The following is an 18,579-nucleotide window of genomic DNA, read 5'->3' as shown; positions in this document are numbered from 1 at the left end:
ATGCCAAGTGTTAGACACAGTGTCTCGCAGTTTCTCAAATGAGACACTGTGTCTCATTTTCTCTCTTATTTTTAATTATTTTTTCTTTTTTTAATCCTTCAGACACTTCTTGAAACACTCCATTGGAAGTGCTCTAAGGTACAAACTGACAAAGTAACTGAAATTGTTAAGCTCCGGATTTTATTACACGATTGAAAGAAAACAAAGCTAGAAGCAGCAACGTACACGATACTACTTTTTTTACATTTTCTGTCACTTGTCAATTTCATTACACTCCCATTCGAGTATTTTTTGTGTGGATAATATCTTTCTTTTTGTTATCAATATATTTCATTGAACTAAAAAAATAATACTGTATTTATAATAGATCACACGATAGATGTTAAGAAAAACTCACAATATAGCTTCACCGCATTCAGGACACAATACAAAAAACTCATGAGAGTTAAATTGTTTTTTTTTCATAGAAAAAATACGAGGATACGAAACATAGTACATACAGTAGTTATTTAGAAACTTATGACATAATATGTTTGTTGTTTACCTTGTTTTTTACCTTGTTCGTATATATGCGTATTTTTTCCTCTTTTAAATGTTGTTTTTCCCGAATTTTGTTTAATGATGACACCACAACACGTTGGGTGGTCCAAAATACACAAGTGTACAGAGATATCTACATCAAAGTCATGCGATCATTAATCAATGGTCTATAAAATTTTAAAGAAAAATAACAATTGATCAATGTTTCCAAACATCATACTATTACTTGACGTTAACCTATTATTTACACATGAATACAGACTAGATAGCCCAACAAAAAAAAAAAAGAGTTATCTATTTTCTTTTTACTGTTCATAATATACTCACGAACAAAAACGACACAGAGAAACGAATCTCTAATCATTTTTTTTTTTTGGGGTCAAATCTCTCTAATCTAATTCACACTTGTTCCTTACAAATAATAAACAATAGCTTTAATTTGAAGAAGAACAACAATGGAGATCACCACTCTCATATTCCTTATCATCTCCTCTGTCACATTCGTCATCTTCCTTAAACTCATCTTCTTCTCCTCAACTCACAAACTACCACCGGGACCACCTCGTTTTCCGGTCATCGGAAACATCATCTGGCTTAAGAAAAACAACTTCTCCGATTTCCAAGGCGTTCTCCGTGACTTAGCCTCCCGTCACGGACCAATCATAACCCTCCACGTAGGCTCAAAACCTTCCATCTGGGTCACAGACAGATCACTCGCTCACCAAGCCCTTGTCCAAAACGGTGCCGTTTTCTCCGACCGTCCTATCGCTCTCCCCACAACTAAAGTTATCACCAGCAACCAACACGACATCCACTCCTCCGTCTACGGCTCTCTCTGGAGAACCCTCCGCCGCAACCTCACCTCCGAAATCCTCCAACCGGCGCGCGTGAAAGCTCACGCGCCGTCGAGGAAATGGTCTCTCGAGATCCTCGTCGATCTGTTCGAAACAGAGCAGAGAGAGAAAGGACATGTCTCCGACGCTTTAGATCATCTCCGTCACGCGATGTTTTATTTATTGGCTCTGATGTGTTTCGGAGAGAAACTGAAAAGAGAAGAGATCAGAGAGATCGAAGAAGCTCAGTACCAAATGCTCATAAGCTACACCAAGTTCAGCGTCCTCAACATCTTCCCAAGCGTAACCAAGTTCTCGCTCCGGCGAAAATGGAAAGAGTTCTTAGAACTAAGGAAATCTCAAGAGAACGTTATACTCCGATACGTAAACGCAAGGAGCAAAGAAACCACCGGAGATGTTCTCTGTTACGTCGATACGCTACTGAATCTAGAGATTCCAACGGAGGAGGATAAAGAAGGAGGGAAGAAGAGGAAACTGAGTGAATCGGAGATCGTGAGTCTGTGTTCGGAGTTTCTTAACGCAGCTACGGATCCAACGGCGACGGCGATGCAGTGGATCATGGCGATCATGGTGAAGTATCCAGAGATTCAGAGGAAGGTATACGATGAAATGAAGAGTGTGTTGTTCGCCGGAGAAGAAGAGGAAAGAGAAGAGATCAGAGAAGAGGATTTGGGGAAGTTGAGTTACCTCAAAGCTGTGATCTTGGAGTGTTTAAGAAGACACCCTCCTGGTCATTACTTGTCTTACCATAAGGTCACACACGACACCGTTTTGGGTGGATTCCTCGTTCCTCGCCAAGGTAAACATTATTTTACATATAGCCCATATGATTATTGTAGCTTAGTGAATTTAACATATGTATGATCCTTAACCATGCACTAACACAATAAGTTGGGAAACATATAAAGAAGATTTTAGGTTAATCTTTAATTTGAAGCATCAGCATGAAATGGTTATGGAAACTTTAAATAAATCATGGTCCCCACTAAGTCAAATCATTTTTGTATTTGATTTTGTTGTGTCGGATTAGGTACTATAAACTTCATGGTAGGAGAGATGGGCCGGGATCCAAAAATATGGGAAGATCCTCTAACGTTCAAGCCAGAAAGATTTCTAGAGAACGGAGAAGCCTATGATTTCGATATGACGGGAACTCGCGATATCAAGATGATGCCGTTTGGAGCGGGACGACGTATGTGTCCCGGTTACGCCCTTTCGTTGCTTCACCTCGAATATTATGTGGCCAATTTGGTTTGGAAATTCGAGTGGAAATGTGTGGAAGGTGAAGAAGTTGATCTATCCGAGAAGCAACAATTCATCACAATGGTCATGAAAAACCCTTTCAAGGCAAATATTTATCCAAGGAGAAGAAAGTGATAATTGCTTATTGTTATATCATCAAAAAAGCCCAATGGGCTTATTTGTCGTATGTATATTAAAAACTTTGTCTCATATGTGTTAAAACTAGCTGGGCCTTTAATGGGTTTCTATATAAATATCAAATAGTAGTTTTCCTTTCCATCTTTCATGGCGGAGAAGTAGAACAAATTGCAAACAGAAAGAAACCCTAAAATTTCGAAAATGGAGGAATCGAAGCAGCAGCAGTTGCAACAACAACAACTCATACTTCAAATGCAGCAACAACAACAAATGCAACAGCGTCAACAACAGCTCTTTATGATGCAGCATTTGCAGAAACAGCAGCAACAGGCGGCGATGTCGAGGTTTCCGCCGAACGTCGACGCTCATCTTCGGCCACCGGGTTTGATTCCGAACCGACCCGTTAACCCGTTTCTTCAGAACGCTAACCCTAACCCTAATTTGATTCAACAAGCCAATAAATTTCAGCAACAGCAACAGATGATGATGATGATGCAACAACAGCAACAGCAGAAATTGATGCGTCCATCGAATCAATTGGAGATACAATTCGCTTACCAAGACGCTTGGCGTGTTTGCCATCCTGATTTCAAGCGACCTTTCGCTTCTCTCGAAGACGCTTGTGAAAGGTTCGTCTAATTCAGTTTTTTCCCAATTGTTTTTTCATAGAATTGAATTGATTTATGGGTTGTTCTTGAAATTTCTGGGTATAGTGATTTCTTGAAATGGTTCTTTGAGTGAACTGATTCTCTGGTAGTCATTAGTTTTATAGATTCTGTAGAGAAATATCCAACTCTTAGTGACTCTATCACCATTTTATCATAAAGGCCAATGCTTTATCTGTATCATCATTTTTTTATAAAGGCCAATGCTTTATTGGAGCTCTTCAACTTTTATCTCGGGATTGCAGAAAAGTTTTGTATTTTGAATACCATGTGATATTTGTGTCTGTTGATCCATGTAGCTTTGGTTTCCAAGATTTTCTCATGCATTAGATCTCCTGGTTCTCTTTTCGTGCATATATATGAAATGTTTATATAATGTAGAACCGTCGTTGTGGTTATCACTTATGAAGTTTGCTTGTGATTGATCACTCTCTTTGTGAGAATTACAATCTCTGTTATTTCACTATTTGTTCTGCAGATTGTTACCTTATCACGTCGTAGCAGATTACGAAGCAGAAGAAGATGATAGTATCCTCTATTCAGACACAACAAACCAGGCGCTACCCCGCTGTCAGCTATGGGACAACAACATTGCAGCCAAAGTCGCAGAATTCACGGCGACATTTGAGGAACAAATCCAAGCTTTCAACAGGATAACTCAAAAGAGAAGGGATGGCGTCAGAGCTGAGGAAATGCTGATGATGGAACAATTTTTGCTCCAAGACGAGAGAAACGCATGTATTGAACTGGATAGGGAGATGAAAGCTCAGGATGCGAGGTTAAGAATGGCGGCTTTGGCTCAAGCAGCAGGACAAGCAAGGGCAGCAGAGTCACAACAATCTCATACCGAGATGATGGCTCGTAACCCGTTGAGAGCTAATGCGATTGGGAATCATGGAGAACAAGGACGTAACATGAACCCTAATGAGATGATGATGCTGATGAATGGATGGGGGAACAATAATAGCCAGAAAGAAGAGAAGGAACCACTAGAAGATTTCTTGAATGATGAGGAAAATGAAAATGGAGAACATGAGAACTGGCGACGAACTGGGGATTTTGATTTGAATACTCGGTAATATGGAACCAAGACTCATAATTTTTTTTGGTTTGGTGATGTAGTTAAAAACTTGAAAGGTAGTGAGTGAATAAGGAGGGGAAGTGTTTTTAGTTGGACTAATTTCGGCGCATGAGCATGACGAGTTTCAGTTTCAATTCTCATCTTATAAAAAGTAACAAATAATGTAAACCACAGAAGCAAAACCGGCCAAATTAGACATCAAATGACTAAAAATGGAAAAGCATGCACCATGTGACTTCTAACACATCAACGAATATCATTTTCTTGTAGCTGCGATTGGGACCATACCATACAATCCCCACAACCTTTTTTTAAAATTTATTTTCTTATATTCCAAAAGGATCTTTTACGGTTTCCAAACGATACTATACCAATATACCACTATTCCAAAAAACCTTAATTATTATGCATGATGATGATGTATATATAAAACTGCTGAAAGATATATGCAATAAATTAATGAAAGTAACCTTATGTTGTGGACGTCTCGTAGGCTATGTCTTCCTCTACGTGGCACATGAGAGGTTGCTCATGTGTCCCCTTCAAATACTTGAGCCGTAGTTTTATCTCAGTGAAATAAAACACAAATTTGTTTATCATTATGATAGGAAAAACTTCACATCACCAGAATAATAGAACTTGGTCAAGAGAAAAAAGAGTGAGAGTAATAGTTGAATCATATTATGCGGCTGATTAAACTTGTCTAAAAATGGACCAATAAAATAATTAATTATCTAATGTTGTCTGAGTTTAGTTAGATCTCTGAAAACTGACTCTATGACATTAAACCTGCTGAAAACAGACACTCTTTGTTTGCTTTGAAGATTTATAATTTTATCCAAACATTAACAACATATGATTCTTGCTTCAATGTATATTTGAACTCGAAATCTGTGATCATATTTTCCGAAGAGAAGAGAATTTCTATTAAGATCATAGGAATCAGAACTACATATCGATTTATAGGAGAAAATGGGTTAAAGATAAAACAGAATATTGAGAAGGATTTTTATTTAAAATCTATCAAACCTGCTAAAACATGTGAATTCAATCATATTCTCCTAAAGATTATATAATTTGAACTAAGATTTTAAAAAATCATATTTCTAGAATTCAATATTATCAGTTGTCATTAGAAAAGAGTCGTAAGCAAGAATATGACAAATTCAATGGCATTTAAGAACAATTAAGTTGTAATTGTCTATAAGACTATGACACTTTTAATACTTCACAACTTTAAAAATCTTACCAACAAATATGACGAAAGCACACTACAAACCTAAAAGTTATAAAGTTTAATTGGTTAAACTACTAAACAAATTCTTAGAAATCTCTACTAAACAAAGTTATAAAGAAAATTATCCATTACTAAAAAAAAAACGAGTGAAGTTCTTGGAGTTAGTAAAAAAAGAAAGAAAGAAAGAGAGAAACAGATGCCGAACAATAGTGGCATGCTCTGATTCTTATCTCTTAAACACACTTCACAGTCACTTCTCTCATTGGACCTCTCCCCCTCACTCCCTCGTGTTTTTTATATGTTGTTCCTCTCAGAATCTCTCCTTTCTTTGCACAAAAATTGTCTGTAACCAAATCACAAAAAAGACCCACAATTTTCCTTTTTTCAAATCCCCATTAGTACAAAACCTTACCAACCCATGAAGTAAAGTAAACTCCTTTCTTATAATAAATATCCAAACTCTCTTTTGTTCTTATTTTCCAACTTCATCAGTCTCTTAACTCATCACAAGAACAAGAAAGATGAAGAGAGGACATGGAGAAACATGGGATCCACCACCAGCTTCTCGTTCCAGAGAAGGTCCTTCAATGGCGGATAAGAAGAAGGTTGCTGATGACAACAACAACATGGATGATGAGCTTCTTGCTGTTCTTGGTTACAAGGTTCGATCTTCTGAGATGGCTGAAGTAGCACAGAAGCTTGAGCAACTTGAGATGGTCTTATCTAATGATGATGTTGGTTCTACTGTCTTAAACGACACTGTTCATTATAACCCATCTGATCTCTCTACATGGGTCGAGAGCATGCTCTCTGAGCTTAACAACCCAACTTCTTCGGATCTTGACCCGACCCGAAGTTGTGTGGATAGATCCGAATACGATCTGCGAGCAATTCCGGGTCTTTCTGCGTTTCCAAAGGAAGAGGAAGTCTTTGACGAGGAAGCTAGCAGCAAAAGGATCCGACTCGGATCCTGGTGCGAATCGGCTGGTGAGTCAACTCGGTCTGTGGTGCTCGTTGACTCTCAGGAGACCGGAGTTAGACTCGTCCACGCGCTGGTGGCGTGCGCTGAAGCGATTCAGCAGGAGAATCTCAACTTAGCTGACGCGCTCGTTAAACGCGTGGGAACACTCGCGGCTTCTCAAGCTGGAGCTATGGGAAAAGTCGCTACGTATTTTGCTCAAGCCTTGGCTCGTCGTATTTACCGTGATTACACGGCGGAGACGGACGTCTCAGGCGGCTCCTTCGAAGAGGTTTTGCAGATGCACTTCTACGATTCTTGCCCTTACCTAAAATTCGCTCATTTCACGGCGAACCAAGCGATTCTAGAAGCTGTCGCGACGGCGCGTAGAGTTCACGTCATCGATTTAGGGCTTAATCAAGGGATGCAGTGGCCTGCTTTAATGCAAGCTTTAGCTCTCCGACCCGGTGGTCCTCCGTCGTTTCGTCTCACCGGAATCGGACCACCGCAGACGGAGAATTCAGATTCGCTTCAACAATTAGGTTGGAAATTAGCTCAATTCGCTCAAAACATGGGCGTTGAATTCGAATTCAAAGGTTTAGCCACTGAGAGTTTGTCGGATCTAGAACCCGAAATGTTCGAAACCCGACCCGATTCCGAAACCTTAGTGGTTAATTCGGTTTTTGAGCTTCACCGGTTATTAGCCCGATCCGGTTCAATCGAAAAGCTTCTCAACACGGTTAAAGCTATTAAACCGAGTATTATAACGGTGGTTGAGCAAGAAGCGAACCACAACGGAATCGTCTTCCTCGATAGGTTCAACGAAGCGCTTCATTACTACTCGAGCCTGTTTGACTCGCTCGAAGACAGTGGTAGCTTACCGAGTCAAGACCGAGTTATGTCAGAAGTGTACTTAGGGAGACAAATACTAAACGTTGTTGCGGCGGAAGGATCCGATCGGGTCGAGCGACACGAGACGGTGGCACAGTGGAGGATCCGGATGAAATCCGCTGGGTTTGACCCGGTTCATCTCGGATCTAGCGCGTTTAAACAAGCGAGCATGCTTTTATCGCTTTACGCTACCGGAGATGGATACAGAGTTGAAGAAAATGACGGTTGTTTAATGATTGGGTGGCAGACGCGACCACTCATCACAACCTCGGCGTGGAAACTCGCCGGCGGTGGCGAGTCGCGGCGGTAGAGATGACTTGCATGAAACCTGGAAAATAATAAATGTTTTAAAAAATTAGGAAAAGAGACCGTAACTTTAGTGTGTTTTTACTTTTTAGCCCGAAGTTTTTGTGTGTTTAACCGTTTTGCCTAAATGTTTACAACTTTATCTTTTTGGACCTTGTGCGTATCTTTGAGAACGAGTAAAATCTTGTATCGTAGATCGAGCCAAGTAAGTTTTCAATAAATGTGGAAGGATAATAAACGATTCTGTATGTTTTTTTTATTTAACTTCAACCAATATACATATATAAATAAAAAATTTATTTAAATGATTTGTGTGATATATTTTTCAAATTTGGACAGTTTCGTTGATAACATGGGAAGTGAACGTGAGCATTTCTGAAAAGGCGGATCGAAAATGTACTTTCAGTTTCGAGGACTGATGTCAGCCTTTGTTAAAAGATTTTCTTCGAAATATTTTTGGTACATTTTTGTTTTCCAAACATTTAAAGAACGTAACAAATAGATTGTTCTTTTCTCTCTCTTTACTATGGGTTTTGATGAGGTAATATGGATGTCAAATTGATCTTGACGTACGTAATCAACTTTTAAAGATATGTGAGGTGAAGAATCATTCTACTTTTATGAGATCATAAGCCTCAAATTCAATGGTCTTCTACAAAAGAGTTGGTGGATCTGAATTTTGGATGATTATTGTTCTCAAGCATCTTGATACATATGATGATCTTGAAAAATAGTTAGTTTTGGGGGTTTTCAGTTTTGAACACATATATGAAGTTAATTCTGGAATTCAATCTGAATGTATAGTCAAAAAGAATTTAACGAACACACTCCAATGGCACAACAATATCATTGAAACTTGTAAAAAGTAAAAGCGATTCTATAAGTAATGTACACACAAAAAGACTTAAATTACAAATTGCTTTTATTATGAACACTTCTGAGTAAGAAAAAAAAAACCAGTCACTAAGAACCAAAACGCCGGCAACTGGACTGGCATATATATATTCATCAATCTTCATCACCCTTATTCGGAGACATACCACGGTTTATGCTTGGAAGAGTCCTCGGGATTGCGGTTTTTCGATCACAGGTTATGGACGGACAAGAGTCGAAGCACGTTCTTGTAGATGTCTCAAGCTTTTTTCCATGCTAACTTGCACCATTTCAGCTAGCATCTTCTTTGCCTTACCGGATTGATCATCTCCGTCTATATGAGAGATTAAGCTTGACACTATGTTTTCTATTGTATCGGGTTGAACCTCTGATCTCGGGCTTTCTGAGTCCCTTAGTAAACAGAGAAGTCTCTGAGCTTTAGTCCGAGATTTTGATGTCCCTTGAACCGTGAGCTCAAGCAGTCCCGGTATCACACCTTCTCTAAGAATTGGCTCTCTGTATTTACTCCTATCACTTTGGCAGAGCGTTAAAAGCACGCCAACCGCATGTTCCCGAGCTTGTAATGACCCGTTTTCAAGAACTTCCACGACCGCTAAAACTCCTCCTTCATCTGAAACTAACCCTGTTCTCGCATCCTCACCAGAAACTATCAAGGATTCTATCAGAGAACAACATTTCTCAGATGTTTTCGATGACTTTTTACTTGATTTGAGAAGATTCAGTATTGGTGAGAGTGGTTTAGTCGCTAGGATCATGCTTAGGTTATCGGGGAGTGTAGAGAGGTTGGAAAGGGCCATTACTGCATCAGCTTTAGCTTGTGGGCTTCCATGTTTAATGACTTTGACTAATAAAGGAATCACGCCATTAGCTCCAATGATGGGTTTGTTGTTTGCTGACGCGGAGAGAGTGAGCAAAGATGCAGAAGCATACTCTTGAAGTGTTGGGCTATTTGATTGTAAGAAGTTGATGATTGGCTCTAAAGCACCAGCTTCAATTATACTCACTTTATTCCTGAAAATTGAAAAATCAACAACAAAACTCAGAATAATAGTCTCAGAGGAGAATATTCTTGAAGACAATGACACATATGTTTCTTATCACATATGCAAAAATCAATCTTTCTTTCTATAAGACTTTACTCTGCATTAAATTTAAAAGTCATATGAATTGTAATCAAGGGAAAATAGAGTTGAAACCACCAACCTAACCTCTTAGGAAAACCAAGCCGACCTAATTAATTAATGTTTATGGGACACCAAAATTAAAGTAGAGAAGATATTTAATGAAAACAATATAAGAGAGGAAAAGTGAAGAAAAAGAAAGGCTTGAGGCTAGTATCTTTACTTTGCTTGCTCCTTGTCTTCTCTCCACTAGATGGCTCCATTAATAAAAGAAAGTGATGATCTCAGAGTTTAGACCAAAAAAGAACTTGACTACAAAGTCGTTTGCGTATAAACTAAGAAAGATTCAGTAGCAAGGAAAAAAATTCAAAAAATACTTAAGTCTGGTAAAGCAGGGGACCTACAGATGCGGAAAGAGCTAATAAATTAAGTTAGGCAAAGTTATTCATACCTGCCCCAAAGCAAAGAGTTAGTTAGCTTCAGGTGATTTCCATCTATAAACTATCAGTCTATCACTTAACTTTAAGTCATCCTCTGTTTTTAGTTTGACACAAATTTAAAGATGCACCAGAGTTTGATGCATTGAGATTGGCTTGTTACTGTCCTCTCTTTCTGATGGAATCAAAGGACGGGAGAATTTGCGGCCGAGTATAGGTAGAGAAAGAAAGATTCTTGTTTTAGTGTTATCTTGCAACTTGATTCTTTGCTTGCTAATGGAATGTCAAGACTAGTAAAAAAAAGAAAAAGGAAAAGCTAAGCTAACATGAGTCCTATAGTCCTATCTTTTTTTTTTTGGTGTAGATCAATCAAAATTTCATCTACAACTAGAAACCAATCAACTCTCAGAAAACATAACAAAAGAAAAAGAATAAGTCAGAATTCTCCAGAAATCGCATAAACCAAGAATAATTTAAAAGTAAAGAAGGAATAAAGAAGAGTATCCCTGATGACGAAGATATCCAGTTCCCTAAAAATGGATGAACCCTAGGTAAATTTTGAATTTCCCAGTAACAAGAAATCCTTCAAAAGTAAGCAAAAAAGGAAATAAAGGAGCAACACACACAACAAAAAAAAGCTTGAAGAAACATAGAGTACACTCCAAGCAAACGAAAAGCAATCTTGTACACAAAAGTTGATTGATCCACCCAATCTGATTAAAGTAAAGTGATTAAAGCAGAAAACGAGATTGCTACGATCGAGATTATCCATTACGATACAATCACCTAATCATGAACTTACACGAGTCCGACCAAAAAAGGCACGAATCGTGACACCTAATGATTCAATCATGACTCTGATTTTCAGAACAATTGTAGTAATTAATGGTTATCTTCATGAATTTTAAGTTCTTAAAACTCTCAATCTATTTTCAACGTAATCTCCTATATCCGATTTGATTAATCTAGTGGTGATTATCTTCTAACTAATCCCAAGCTAAGAAAGAATTCACTAATTAGATCAGTATACGAAAACAGAACAAATTCGAATTGGGGAAAAACAGAGAGGAAGAAGAACGTACTTTTCGTCTTTGACGGCGAGGTTAAGGAGAGCAAGTAAAGCAGCTTCATGGTGAGATTCAGGCGAATCAAATCGGAGCATAGAAACGAGCGGTTCCACGGCTTGGGAAAAGTGTCGGCGGCACCTATGAGACGTCTTTGTCAGCCGACGGATCTCTTTAGCGGCAAACAACCTCGAATCGAGATCCTTTGATCTGATTAAACTTAGTACTCTCTGGATTGAAGCAGAAGAAGACGAAGAAATCGAAACCGACACCGACGGAGAAACCGCCGTGTGGAGCAATTCGTGGTCTACATCTCCGCCACGTGGCGAATCGCAATCGAGGCTTGTGTCGATTGATGAAACGGAGGAAGAAGAAGAAGAAAAAGAAGCGACGGTGGAGATAAGGCTGTTTGTTTCTCCGGCGAGGTCCATTTCAGGAGAAAGAAGAAAAGATCTGCTGAGAAAGAGAAAGAGAGAGAGACGTAGGATTAAGGCGTTGGCCAACGGTTACATAGTACGTGTGTATTTATACTACACACGAGTGGCAATATACATATGTATTTTTTAGGCAAATAATATATATTTTATTTGGGACATTTTCATATGCTTTTTGATTATAATTGTATAAAGCAAATTGTATGAAAATAATAAATCCAAATTAATAGGAGAAAATTTGGGTTGACAGACTTTTTATGAGATGGCTTCTATTTCTCTAGTTTTTATTTTTTAACTTTTAGTTGTAAAAAGATATTTTTTGAACAATGATGTAGATGGCCTAAAGCTATTTGAGAGATTTTATTCGATTATTTAAGTATATATGTTTGGTCCTCAATATCAAGATCAATTACCAACCATTCTTTGTTATAGGGTCTTTATCTTAGAGAAATTATATTTAGAAACAATAATATGGGACATGTTTTTGCGAAATAATTTAAATGCTAAAAGTATGTAAAGGCAAAGAGCCAAAATCAAATTTATCAATTTTATTCTAATTAATCTGTTTAAGAGAGGTATCTAAATATTCTATATTATCAAACTTAGCGCATTTCATCTTGTAAAATTTATTGCAATATCAGAGTTAACATGTTCTAAATATAATTCTTCTTTTCTTTTTTAAATTGTTACGATAAAAGTTTACTATTTTATGAATTTTAGGTTTCTGTACTCATATTCATGCTCAATCATCCCTAATGGTCTTGGTCAATATATTCTTGTCTAGCACTAAAGCTGAGCAATTTAACCACGCTATTGCACAAAATTAGATCAGCCAAAACCGCAAAAAAACAAAAACTAAAGAATGGAGAATTCTTCAATATATCGTTACAATCTATTTCAAGAATAATCCAAGACCTTCCATTACATGAAAATAAGACACAAAGAAAAAAACATACTTCATCAAATGATTGTCAATACAAAACAAATCAAACATGATCAGTTCTCAAACCCTTTCATATAAATTATAGATTAGATCTGTTAATTTTACTTAGAAAATCTTGGCGACGTCTTTCATAAGACCACGATTGGCACTTGCAAAATCAGAAAATTCTTGGTACGAGATGTATCCATCGCCATCGGTATCAATCTCGGCCATCATACGCTTAATGTCCTCGTGTGTGACCGAGCCAAGGTTCTTCAGAGCATCTCCAAGCTCGGCCGCAGAGATTTTTCCATCTCCATTAGCATCAAATTTCTTGAAAATACGGTCATGCTCAGCTTTTTCTGTTGCATCAGCCATTGTTTGTAGTTTTGTTCTTTTGGTCGGAGAGATCAGATGATCTATAAGTGTTATATAAAGAGATTTGAATGTGAAGAAGCTGAGGCTATGCTTTAAATTAGGCGATTTAATGAGAAAACCGAATTTACCAAAATTAGAATTTGACTTGGTCTTTCATTAACTGTCAATACAAAGTTGTTTCTTTCGTTTTTTTTTTTTTTTTGCTGTTACAACAAGAACAAAATAGTGAAAGAAATTGATCAATATTTGACGATATAAGTTACCATTTTGTGACCTTTCTATCATTTTCAGCTTAAACTCGTATATTATTATGCATAATTTAAATCCACTTGGATTCAAAAACTGACTGTGATTATCAATTGGAAAAAACATTATTTATGTTTAAAAGAAGTTTATTAATAACAATATAATGCACAAGGTGATAAAAAAAAAAATTCTTCGCAAAGGATATGTATCAACTTTCTATTGCACTGTTAGATTCAGAGCTACTTATTCATCCAGTGTGATGTAAAATACAAATCCATTAATCAAAATTATACTTTCAAGCAAAATCCACTTGAAATCAAAATTTTTGTATCCAACAACAATATAAAGAATCTAAACAAATACTATCGTTTAACTGGGCCAAAAAAGTTGGATTGTGAGAAATACATGGGGAAAAAATCAATGGCTGAATCCAACAGTTTTTTCCGGCTTTATATCGATCTTCAAAGATGAAGTTGAACACATAACTTTGAAGCAATAATGAGAGTGTAATAGACTTACTACCTTCAAGGAGCTCTATCAAAAGGCTTAGTGTCATTGTAACAAGTATCCCACACTGCTTCCATCGCATCTTTAGCAGCTACTTCCGAGCAATACGGGTTGCCACGAAGAGATTTCAACACTCTTCTTTTTATACATTCCTATTGAAAAACCAAGAACCAGGTTAATAATACTGACAAGAATCATCCAGAAGTGTTTATGTGAACTGCAATTCTTCCCTAATAGTGACTTACTTGTTCATGCCCTCTTAATTTAATGAAACCCCGCAAAAGTTCTCTCTTGAAATGGCAATCACCGCTTAGATGACCTGCACGTATCTGTTTATAAAATACACACACACACACACACCAAAACCTATCAAGAATTTTGACAACAACATATCAATTGGCGCTACATATTAAAGCTCTTATCTAACATTGTAATCACCTCGCTGCAAGCATGATGAGCACAATTAGTCCAATCCAAATTCTTGGCTCGGCACTCGTCATAAGCATGAATCAACTCATGTATAACTACTTGGTTCACTTCGTCTTGAATGGTCAAATAGTTACTGCAGACAGTAATCTTGAAACATAGAAAACAAAAGGAAATATAGCAAGATTCATCATCAAGGAGCTGGAGAGCATACTATCGAAAAAAGAAACATGGAAACGGTTTTACCCCTCTCCCTTTAGTGTAACCTCCAGCTACAGGTCCAGTACAAACAACAGCCTTAACGAAATTATCACCAACTCTACACCCAGATTTCTCCATTTGCTCCATGAGAAACTTCACAATTGGGTCTAATCAAACAACATTCAAAACCCAAAGTCAGACCAATATAATCAAATCAAATCAAACAAGTGATTTAACATTCCTTAAACCCATAAGTTTCTTTTGACTCTGGTATGATTCCAAAACCCTAAACCCTAGATTGCTCGAAAAAATTCAAACTTTTTTCATGAATTTCTCAAATTACAGAGTGAGCTAATCAAACAACCAATGGATTAAGATTCAGGAACTGAGAAGAAACGAAGATCGAAAAGGAGATGCTTAGTCTGTGTATATATACTTCGGAAACTCCTACGAATCATGTCTTGGCATTCATCGATAGATTTGCCGCGTCTTGCTCCTGGGTTAAATTCGGATCCAGAATTCGGAGCAGCTGCATCTTCCATTCAATCTCCGGTTTGCTTTGAATCGATTTTGACGGCGGTTGATTTTTAGAAGAAGCCGGAGAATCCTCGGGAGTGGCCTAAGATCGATGGTCGGCGAGTGAGGACGGAGAGAAAATGATGGGAAGGGTAAATGTGTAAATTACATCTTCCATTTTTTTAATTGTTTCCTATTTTTGCGAATTGATATATGTAACAGGTGATGTCAGTGTTGTGGTGAACGTTGGAAAAAATAAAATAAATAAATAGTGGAACATATCTAATTAATTTTGTATAACAAATACACAGTTATTTAAAAATATCAAATATAGTACACATTTCATTTTAAATATTAATGTATAGATCAGCCCCGGCTCAGATGGGTATGGCGGAAGTTCGACGGTCCGGAGCTTTTTTTTTATAAAAAAATTTTACATATAAAAAAGGCCTAAATATTTTTTAAAAATATTATTAATATGAGAATTATATTTTAAGAGGCCTAATTATTTATAAGAAAATATATAAAAAGGCCCAAATTTTTTAAAATAACAATTTTTACTGTAAAACCTCCGCAAAATTTTTAAAAATTAAGTAAATTTTCTCTTAGTATATAATAATAGGCCAAAAAAAATTTTTTGCCCTAAGACTCTCAAATATATTGAGCCGAGGCTGGTATAGATAAACTTGATTTACTTACATTTTTTTTTTTCCCTTACTTACATGCATGTGTCAATCTGAATCCCATATAATTTTTGACAAAATTTACAAAACGTTAGAGGTTAATACTATTCCAGATAGCCCAGTCCATTTTAACACAATATGAGTTATGGTGAGATACAAGTAAGTGAACCATTAATAACATGCAGATTGAACAAATCCAATTTCTAGGATAAAATCTACATGTATATCCTAATTTACATATCCTCCTTTATTTTTGAATCACTTAATTTTTATATGAATATTTCATTTTTAATTAATCATTAATTGGACTATCTATCAGTTTTTATAATTTTTGGTTTCCAAACCCTATAAATATTCACACTACTTCTCAAAAACAAAGGAACAAGAAGTATCCAACAAAACATAAAACTTAAGAAAATGTCTGCAAAACGTGTCTTCGAGAAGTTCGATAAGAACAAAGATGGTAAACTCACATTAGACGAGTTTCGTGAAGCGGCTTTTGCTTTCTCTCCAAACTTTACTCAGGATGATATCGTAAAGTTTTTCGAAGAGATCGACGTGGACGGTAACGGCGAGCTAAACGCCGAGGAGTTTACGTCGTGCATTGAGAAGATGTTGAAGGAAGTGTTTGTTTTTTGTGATGTTGACGGTGACGGGAAGATACCGGCCAGTGAGTCCTATGTGACTATGACTAGCCTCGGGAAGAAATGCACCGAGGAGACTTGTGCCGAAAAGGTCCGAGCGGCGGATGTAGATGGTGATGGCTATTTGAACTTTGACGAGTTTATGTCTTTGGTTATTGGTGACATATAAATTGCTTGTTTACTTCGTGTGTTTTCTCGCTTATACATTGTTATATATATAATAAAGGTTTTAGAGGTTTCTCTCGACCGTTTATAACTTTATATATATAATTTTGTAAATAAATTGAAGTGCATGTTGTTGTTGGAGAATTTATAGGCCCACGAATGGCCCAGCATCATTTAGGTTTATGTATCTCATTTATTATTCGCAACAAGAATTCATGTTGTTGTTTAATAGGGCCCGAATTGATTCATAGGCCCACAAGTGGCCCAACTTCATTTAGGGTTTATGTATCTCATCTTATTTGTTGTATAATGTACCCAGTCTCTACCTTCAGCCGCAAGAAATCAGAGGAAAAGAAAGAAACAAAAAAAACAGGGTTTTCAAGGTTACCAGAAAACCTAGTTGCAAACTGAAAAAATGACGACGATCTCAGATCTCCCGAAGGAATTGGTAAAGGAGATTATCTCTCGGGTTCCAATGAAATCTATGAGAGCCGTTCGATTCACTTGCAAAAAATGGAACCGTTTATATAAAAGTCGGAGCTTTATAAAGATGCACGTTGGAGGAAGGGAAATGATGATTGTGATGAGGGATTATAATCTTTATTTAATGAACGTCGACGTCGTCAATGGAGATCCATCTATAGAGACTCTAGGTAAACTTACTTTCTTACACGATTCAGATCAAGTCAAGATATCTGAAGTCTTACATTGTGAGGGTTTATTGTTATGCATCTTGAGTGGAGACAATAATACTAGGCTTGTGGTTTGGAATCCGTATTGCGGGCAAACAAGGTTGATCGAACTCAGGTATTCTTACATCTCCGTGAAGGAATGTGACACGTGCAGTTACGCTTTCGGATACGTGGAGAAGAAGAACAAATCTTGTCGTAACCACAAAATCTTGAGGTTTACAGATAATGACGGACGTTACAACGAAAGAGACAACTTTATATGGTATGAAATCTATAATTTTGAGTCTGATTTATGGACAAATCACTCCACACTGGTATATAAGGTTTTTTCACCTTGGCGTTTCTCTTAAGGGAAACACTTACTGGTGTGCTTCAGAAAGAAAACCACAAGCATTAATAGATTACATAATCTGTTTTGATTTCACAAGAGAGAGGTTTGGGCCGCTTCTGCGTTTGCCTTTTGACGCTGGGATTCATGACGATGTGACTTTATCTTGTGTAAGAGAAGAGAAGCTTTCAGTTTTACTTGAGAACGACGTAAGAAATCCATATGTGATTGAGATATGGATTACAACTAAGATTGAGGCTAACAAGGTGTCTTGGAGCAAATTCTTGACAGTAAATACGGGACCTGAAATTTTATTAACAATTGAGAGTTTCATCATTGACGAGGAGAAGAAAGTCGCCTTGGTTTTGGATGACCACACATTTTACATTCTTGGAGAGGCTGGATACTTAAGAGAATGGGATCTCGGAGAACCTGCCCACAAAAAGTGTTCCACACAAATGTGCTCTTATGTTCCAAGTTTAGTGCAAATCAAGCGACCAGCAGGAAGCAAAAAGAAACTACAAAGCAGTTTAGAAAAGCGCCGATATGATCAAAAGAAATTGAGACTTGTCGCACTTGATAAGCGAATCAAAAAGTAATCTACATGAAAATGCAAAAGGAGAAAACGAGACATAGTCTCAATTCACAAAGCCTAATATATTTATGTGTTTCATTTACTCTTATTTTCTTTGAAAAATATTTACTCTTTATCATTATTAATTTGTTTTCTTCCCATCTCATGCAATATGAAGAGATCTGCTAAAAGATATTAAAAAGAAAACAGAACAACAATAAAATCTTTTTCCTTTATCTTATGTACACACTAGTAAGCCCAGGAAGCCATGTTGGGATTTGGAAATAATAATATTGACCATGATGATGATACAGCTTAATTCCTCTGGTTCTTGGTTATTGTGAAGCTGATTTACTAACTTTTCTAATAAAATCTTGTCTCAATTTCCCTCGGGCTCTTTGTTCAATCACTTGTGGTGTTGGTTCATAAGTCTTT

At 37.1% G+C, this 18,579-nt stretch overlaps 8 protein-coding genes across 8 annotated transcripts; 5 read left to right on the top strand and 3 right to left on the bottom strand.

The window, feature by feature from the left end:
- Window positions 1–932: 932 nt before the first annotated feature.
- LOC9320448 (cytochrome P450 89A9) lies at window positions 933–2,910 on the top strand. Its single transcript, XM_002884336.2, has 2 exons — window positions 933–2,193; window positions 2,425–2,910. Exons 1-2 carry the CDS (start codon window positions 996–998, stop codon window positions 2,769–2,771), a joined length of 1,545 nt encoding a protein of 514 aa, XP_002884382.1. The 5' UTR covers window positions 933–995; the 3' UTR covers window positions 2,772–2,910.
- Window positions 2,911–2,913: 3 nt separating this feature from the next.
- On the top strand, window positions 2,914–4,619 carry LOC9320447 (bromodomain-containing protein DDB_G0280777). The gene is made up of 2 exons (XM_002884335.2): window positions 2,914–3,403; window positions 3,918–4,619. Exons 1-2 carry the CDS (start codon window positions 2,976–2,978, stop codon window positions 4,516–4,518), a joined length of 1,029 nt encoding a protein of 342 aa, XP_002884381.2. The 5' UTR covers window positions 2,914–2,975; the 3' UTR covers window positions 4,519–4,619.
- A 1,277-nt stretch (window positions 4,620–5,896) lies between these two features.
- On the top strand, window positions 5,897–8,167 carry LOC9318362 (DELLA protein RGL2). Its single transcript, XM_021033004.1, has one exon. It carries the CDS (start codon window positions 6,279–6,281, stop codon window positions 7,914–7,916), a length of 1,638 nt encoding a protein of 545 aa, XP_020888663.1. The 5' UTR covers window positions 5,897–6,278; the 3' UTR covers window positions 7,917–8,167.
- Window positions 8,168–8,690: 523 nt separating this feature from the next.
- On the bottom strand, window positions 8,691–11,985 carry LOC9318361 (U-box domain-containing protein 7). Its single transcript, XM_002882248.2, has 2 exons — window positions 11,447–11,985; window positions 8,691–9,817 (listed from the first exon to the last, which is right to left on the bottom strand). Exons 1-2 carry the CDS (start codon window positions 11,857–11,859, stop codon window positions 9,004–9,006), a joined length of 1,227 nt encoding a protein of 408 aa, XP_002882294.1. The 5' UTR covers window positions 11,860–11,985; the 3' UTR covers window positions 8,691–9,003.
- A 733-nt stretch (window positions 11,986–12,718) lies between these two features.
- LOC9318360 (probable calcium-binding protein CML28) lies at window positions 12,719–13,461 on the bottom strand. Its single transcript, XM_002882247.2, has one exon. The coding sequence runs from the start codon at window positions 13,160–13,162 to the stop codon at window positions 12,911–12,913; it is 252 nt and encodes an 83-aa protein (XP_002882293.1). The 5' UTR covers window positions 13,163–13,461; the 3' UTR covers window positions 12,719–12,910.
- A 151-nt stretch (window positions 13,462–13,612) lies between these two features.
- Window positions 13,613–15,226, bottom strand: LOC9320445 (mitochondrial inner membrane protease ATP23). The gene is made up of 5 exons (XM_021033011.1): window positions 14,979–15,226; window positions 14,588–14,709; window positions 14,354–14,491; window positions 14,161–14,244; window positions 13,613–14,067 (listed from the first exon to the last, which is right to left on the bottom strand). Exons 1-5 carry the CDS (start codon window positions 15,082–15,084, stop codon window positions 13,933–13,935), a joined length of 585 nt encoding a protein of 194 aa, XP_020888670.1. The 5' UTR covers window positions 15,085–15,226; the 3' UTR covers window positions 13,613–13,932.
- Window positions 15,227–16,034: 808 nt separating this feature from the next.
- On the top strand, window positions 16,035–16,599 carry LOC9320444 (probable calcium-binding protein CML34). The gene has a single exon (XM_002884332.2). The coding sequence runs from the start codon at window positions 16,159–16,161 to the stop codon at window positions 16,552–16,554; it is 396 nt and encodes a 131-aa protein (XP_002884378.1). The 5' UTR covers window positions 16,035–16,158; the 3' UTR covers window positions 16,555–16,599.
- Window positions 16,600–16,888: 289 nt separating this feature from the next.
- On the top strand, window positions 16,889–18,273 carry LOC9320443 (putative F-box protein At3g22940). The gene is given in 2 exon segments (XM_021033006.1): window positions 16,889–17,543; window positions 17,545–18,273. Coding segments are annotated over 2 exon segments (1,203 nt in total). The 5' UTR covers window positions 16,889–16,965; the 3' UTR covers window positions 18,170–18,273.
- The last annotated feature ends 306 nt before the right edge of the window (window positions 18,274–18,579 follow it).

Source organism: Arabidopsis lyrata (assembly GCF_000004255.2).
Source record: "Arabidopsis lyrata subsp. lyrata unplaced genomic scaffold ARALYscaffold_3, whole genome shotgun sequence".
Taxonomy (NCBI): domain Eukaryota; kingdom Viridiplantae; phylum Streptophyta; class Magnoliopsida; order Brassicales; family Brassicaceae; genus Arabidopsis; species Arabidopsis lyrata.
This window is presented reverse-complemented; position numbering and strand designations above follow the sequence as displayed.

Bases quoted from the DNA above. Each gene is read 5' to 3' on its own strand.
- LOC9320448 (XM_002884336.2), top strand. From the start codon at position 996: ATGGAGATCACCACTCTCATATTCCTTATCATCTCCTCTGTCACATTC. The intron at 2,194-2,424 runs GTAAACATTATT...GTGTCGGATTAG, and splicing joins ATTCCTCGTTCCTCGCCAAG to GTACTATAAACTTCATGGTA.
- LOC9320447 (XM_002884335.2), top strand. From the start codon at position 2,976: ATGGAGGAATCGAAGCAGCAGCAGTTGCAACAACAACAACTCATACTT. The intron at 3,404-3,917 runs GTTCGTCTAATT...TTTGTTCTGCAG, and splicing joins CTCGAAGACGCTTGTGAAAG to ATTGTTACCTTATCACGTCG.
- LOC9318362 (XM_021033004.1), top strand. From the start codon at position 6,279: ATGAAGAGAGGACATGGAGAAACATGGGATCCACCACCAGCTTCTCGT.
- LOC9318361 (XM_002882248.2), bottom strand. From the start codon at position 11,859: ATGGACCTCGCCGGAGAAACAAACAGCCTTATCTCCACCGTCGCTTCT. The intron at 9,818-11,446 runs GTACGTTCTTCT...TTCAATTTTCAG, and splicing joins CTCGCCGTCAAAGACGAAAA to GAATAAAGTGAGTATAATTG.
- LOC9318360 (XM_002882247.2), bottom strand. From the start codon at position 13,162: ATGGCTGATGCAACAGAAAAAGCTGAGCATGACCGTATTTTCAAGAAA.
- LOC9320445 (XM_021033011.1), bottom strand. From the start codon at position 15,084: ATGGAAGATGCAGCTGCTCCGAATTCTGGATCCGAATTTAACCCAGGA. The intron at 14,710-14,978 runs GTATATATACAC...TTGTTTGATTAG, and splicing joins GATTCGTAGGAGTTTCCGAA to ACCCAATTGTGAAGTTTCTC. The intron at 14,245-14,353 runs GTGATTACAATG...TTTTATAAACAG, and splicing joins CTCATCATGCTTGCAGCGAG to ATACGTGCAGGTCATCTAAG.
- LOC9320444 (XM_002884332.2), top strand. From the start codon at position 16,159: ATGTCTGCAAAACGTGTCTTCGAGAAGTTCGATAAGAACAAAGATGGT.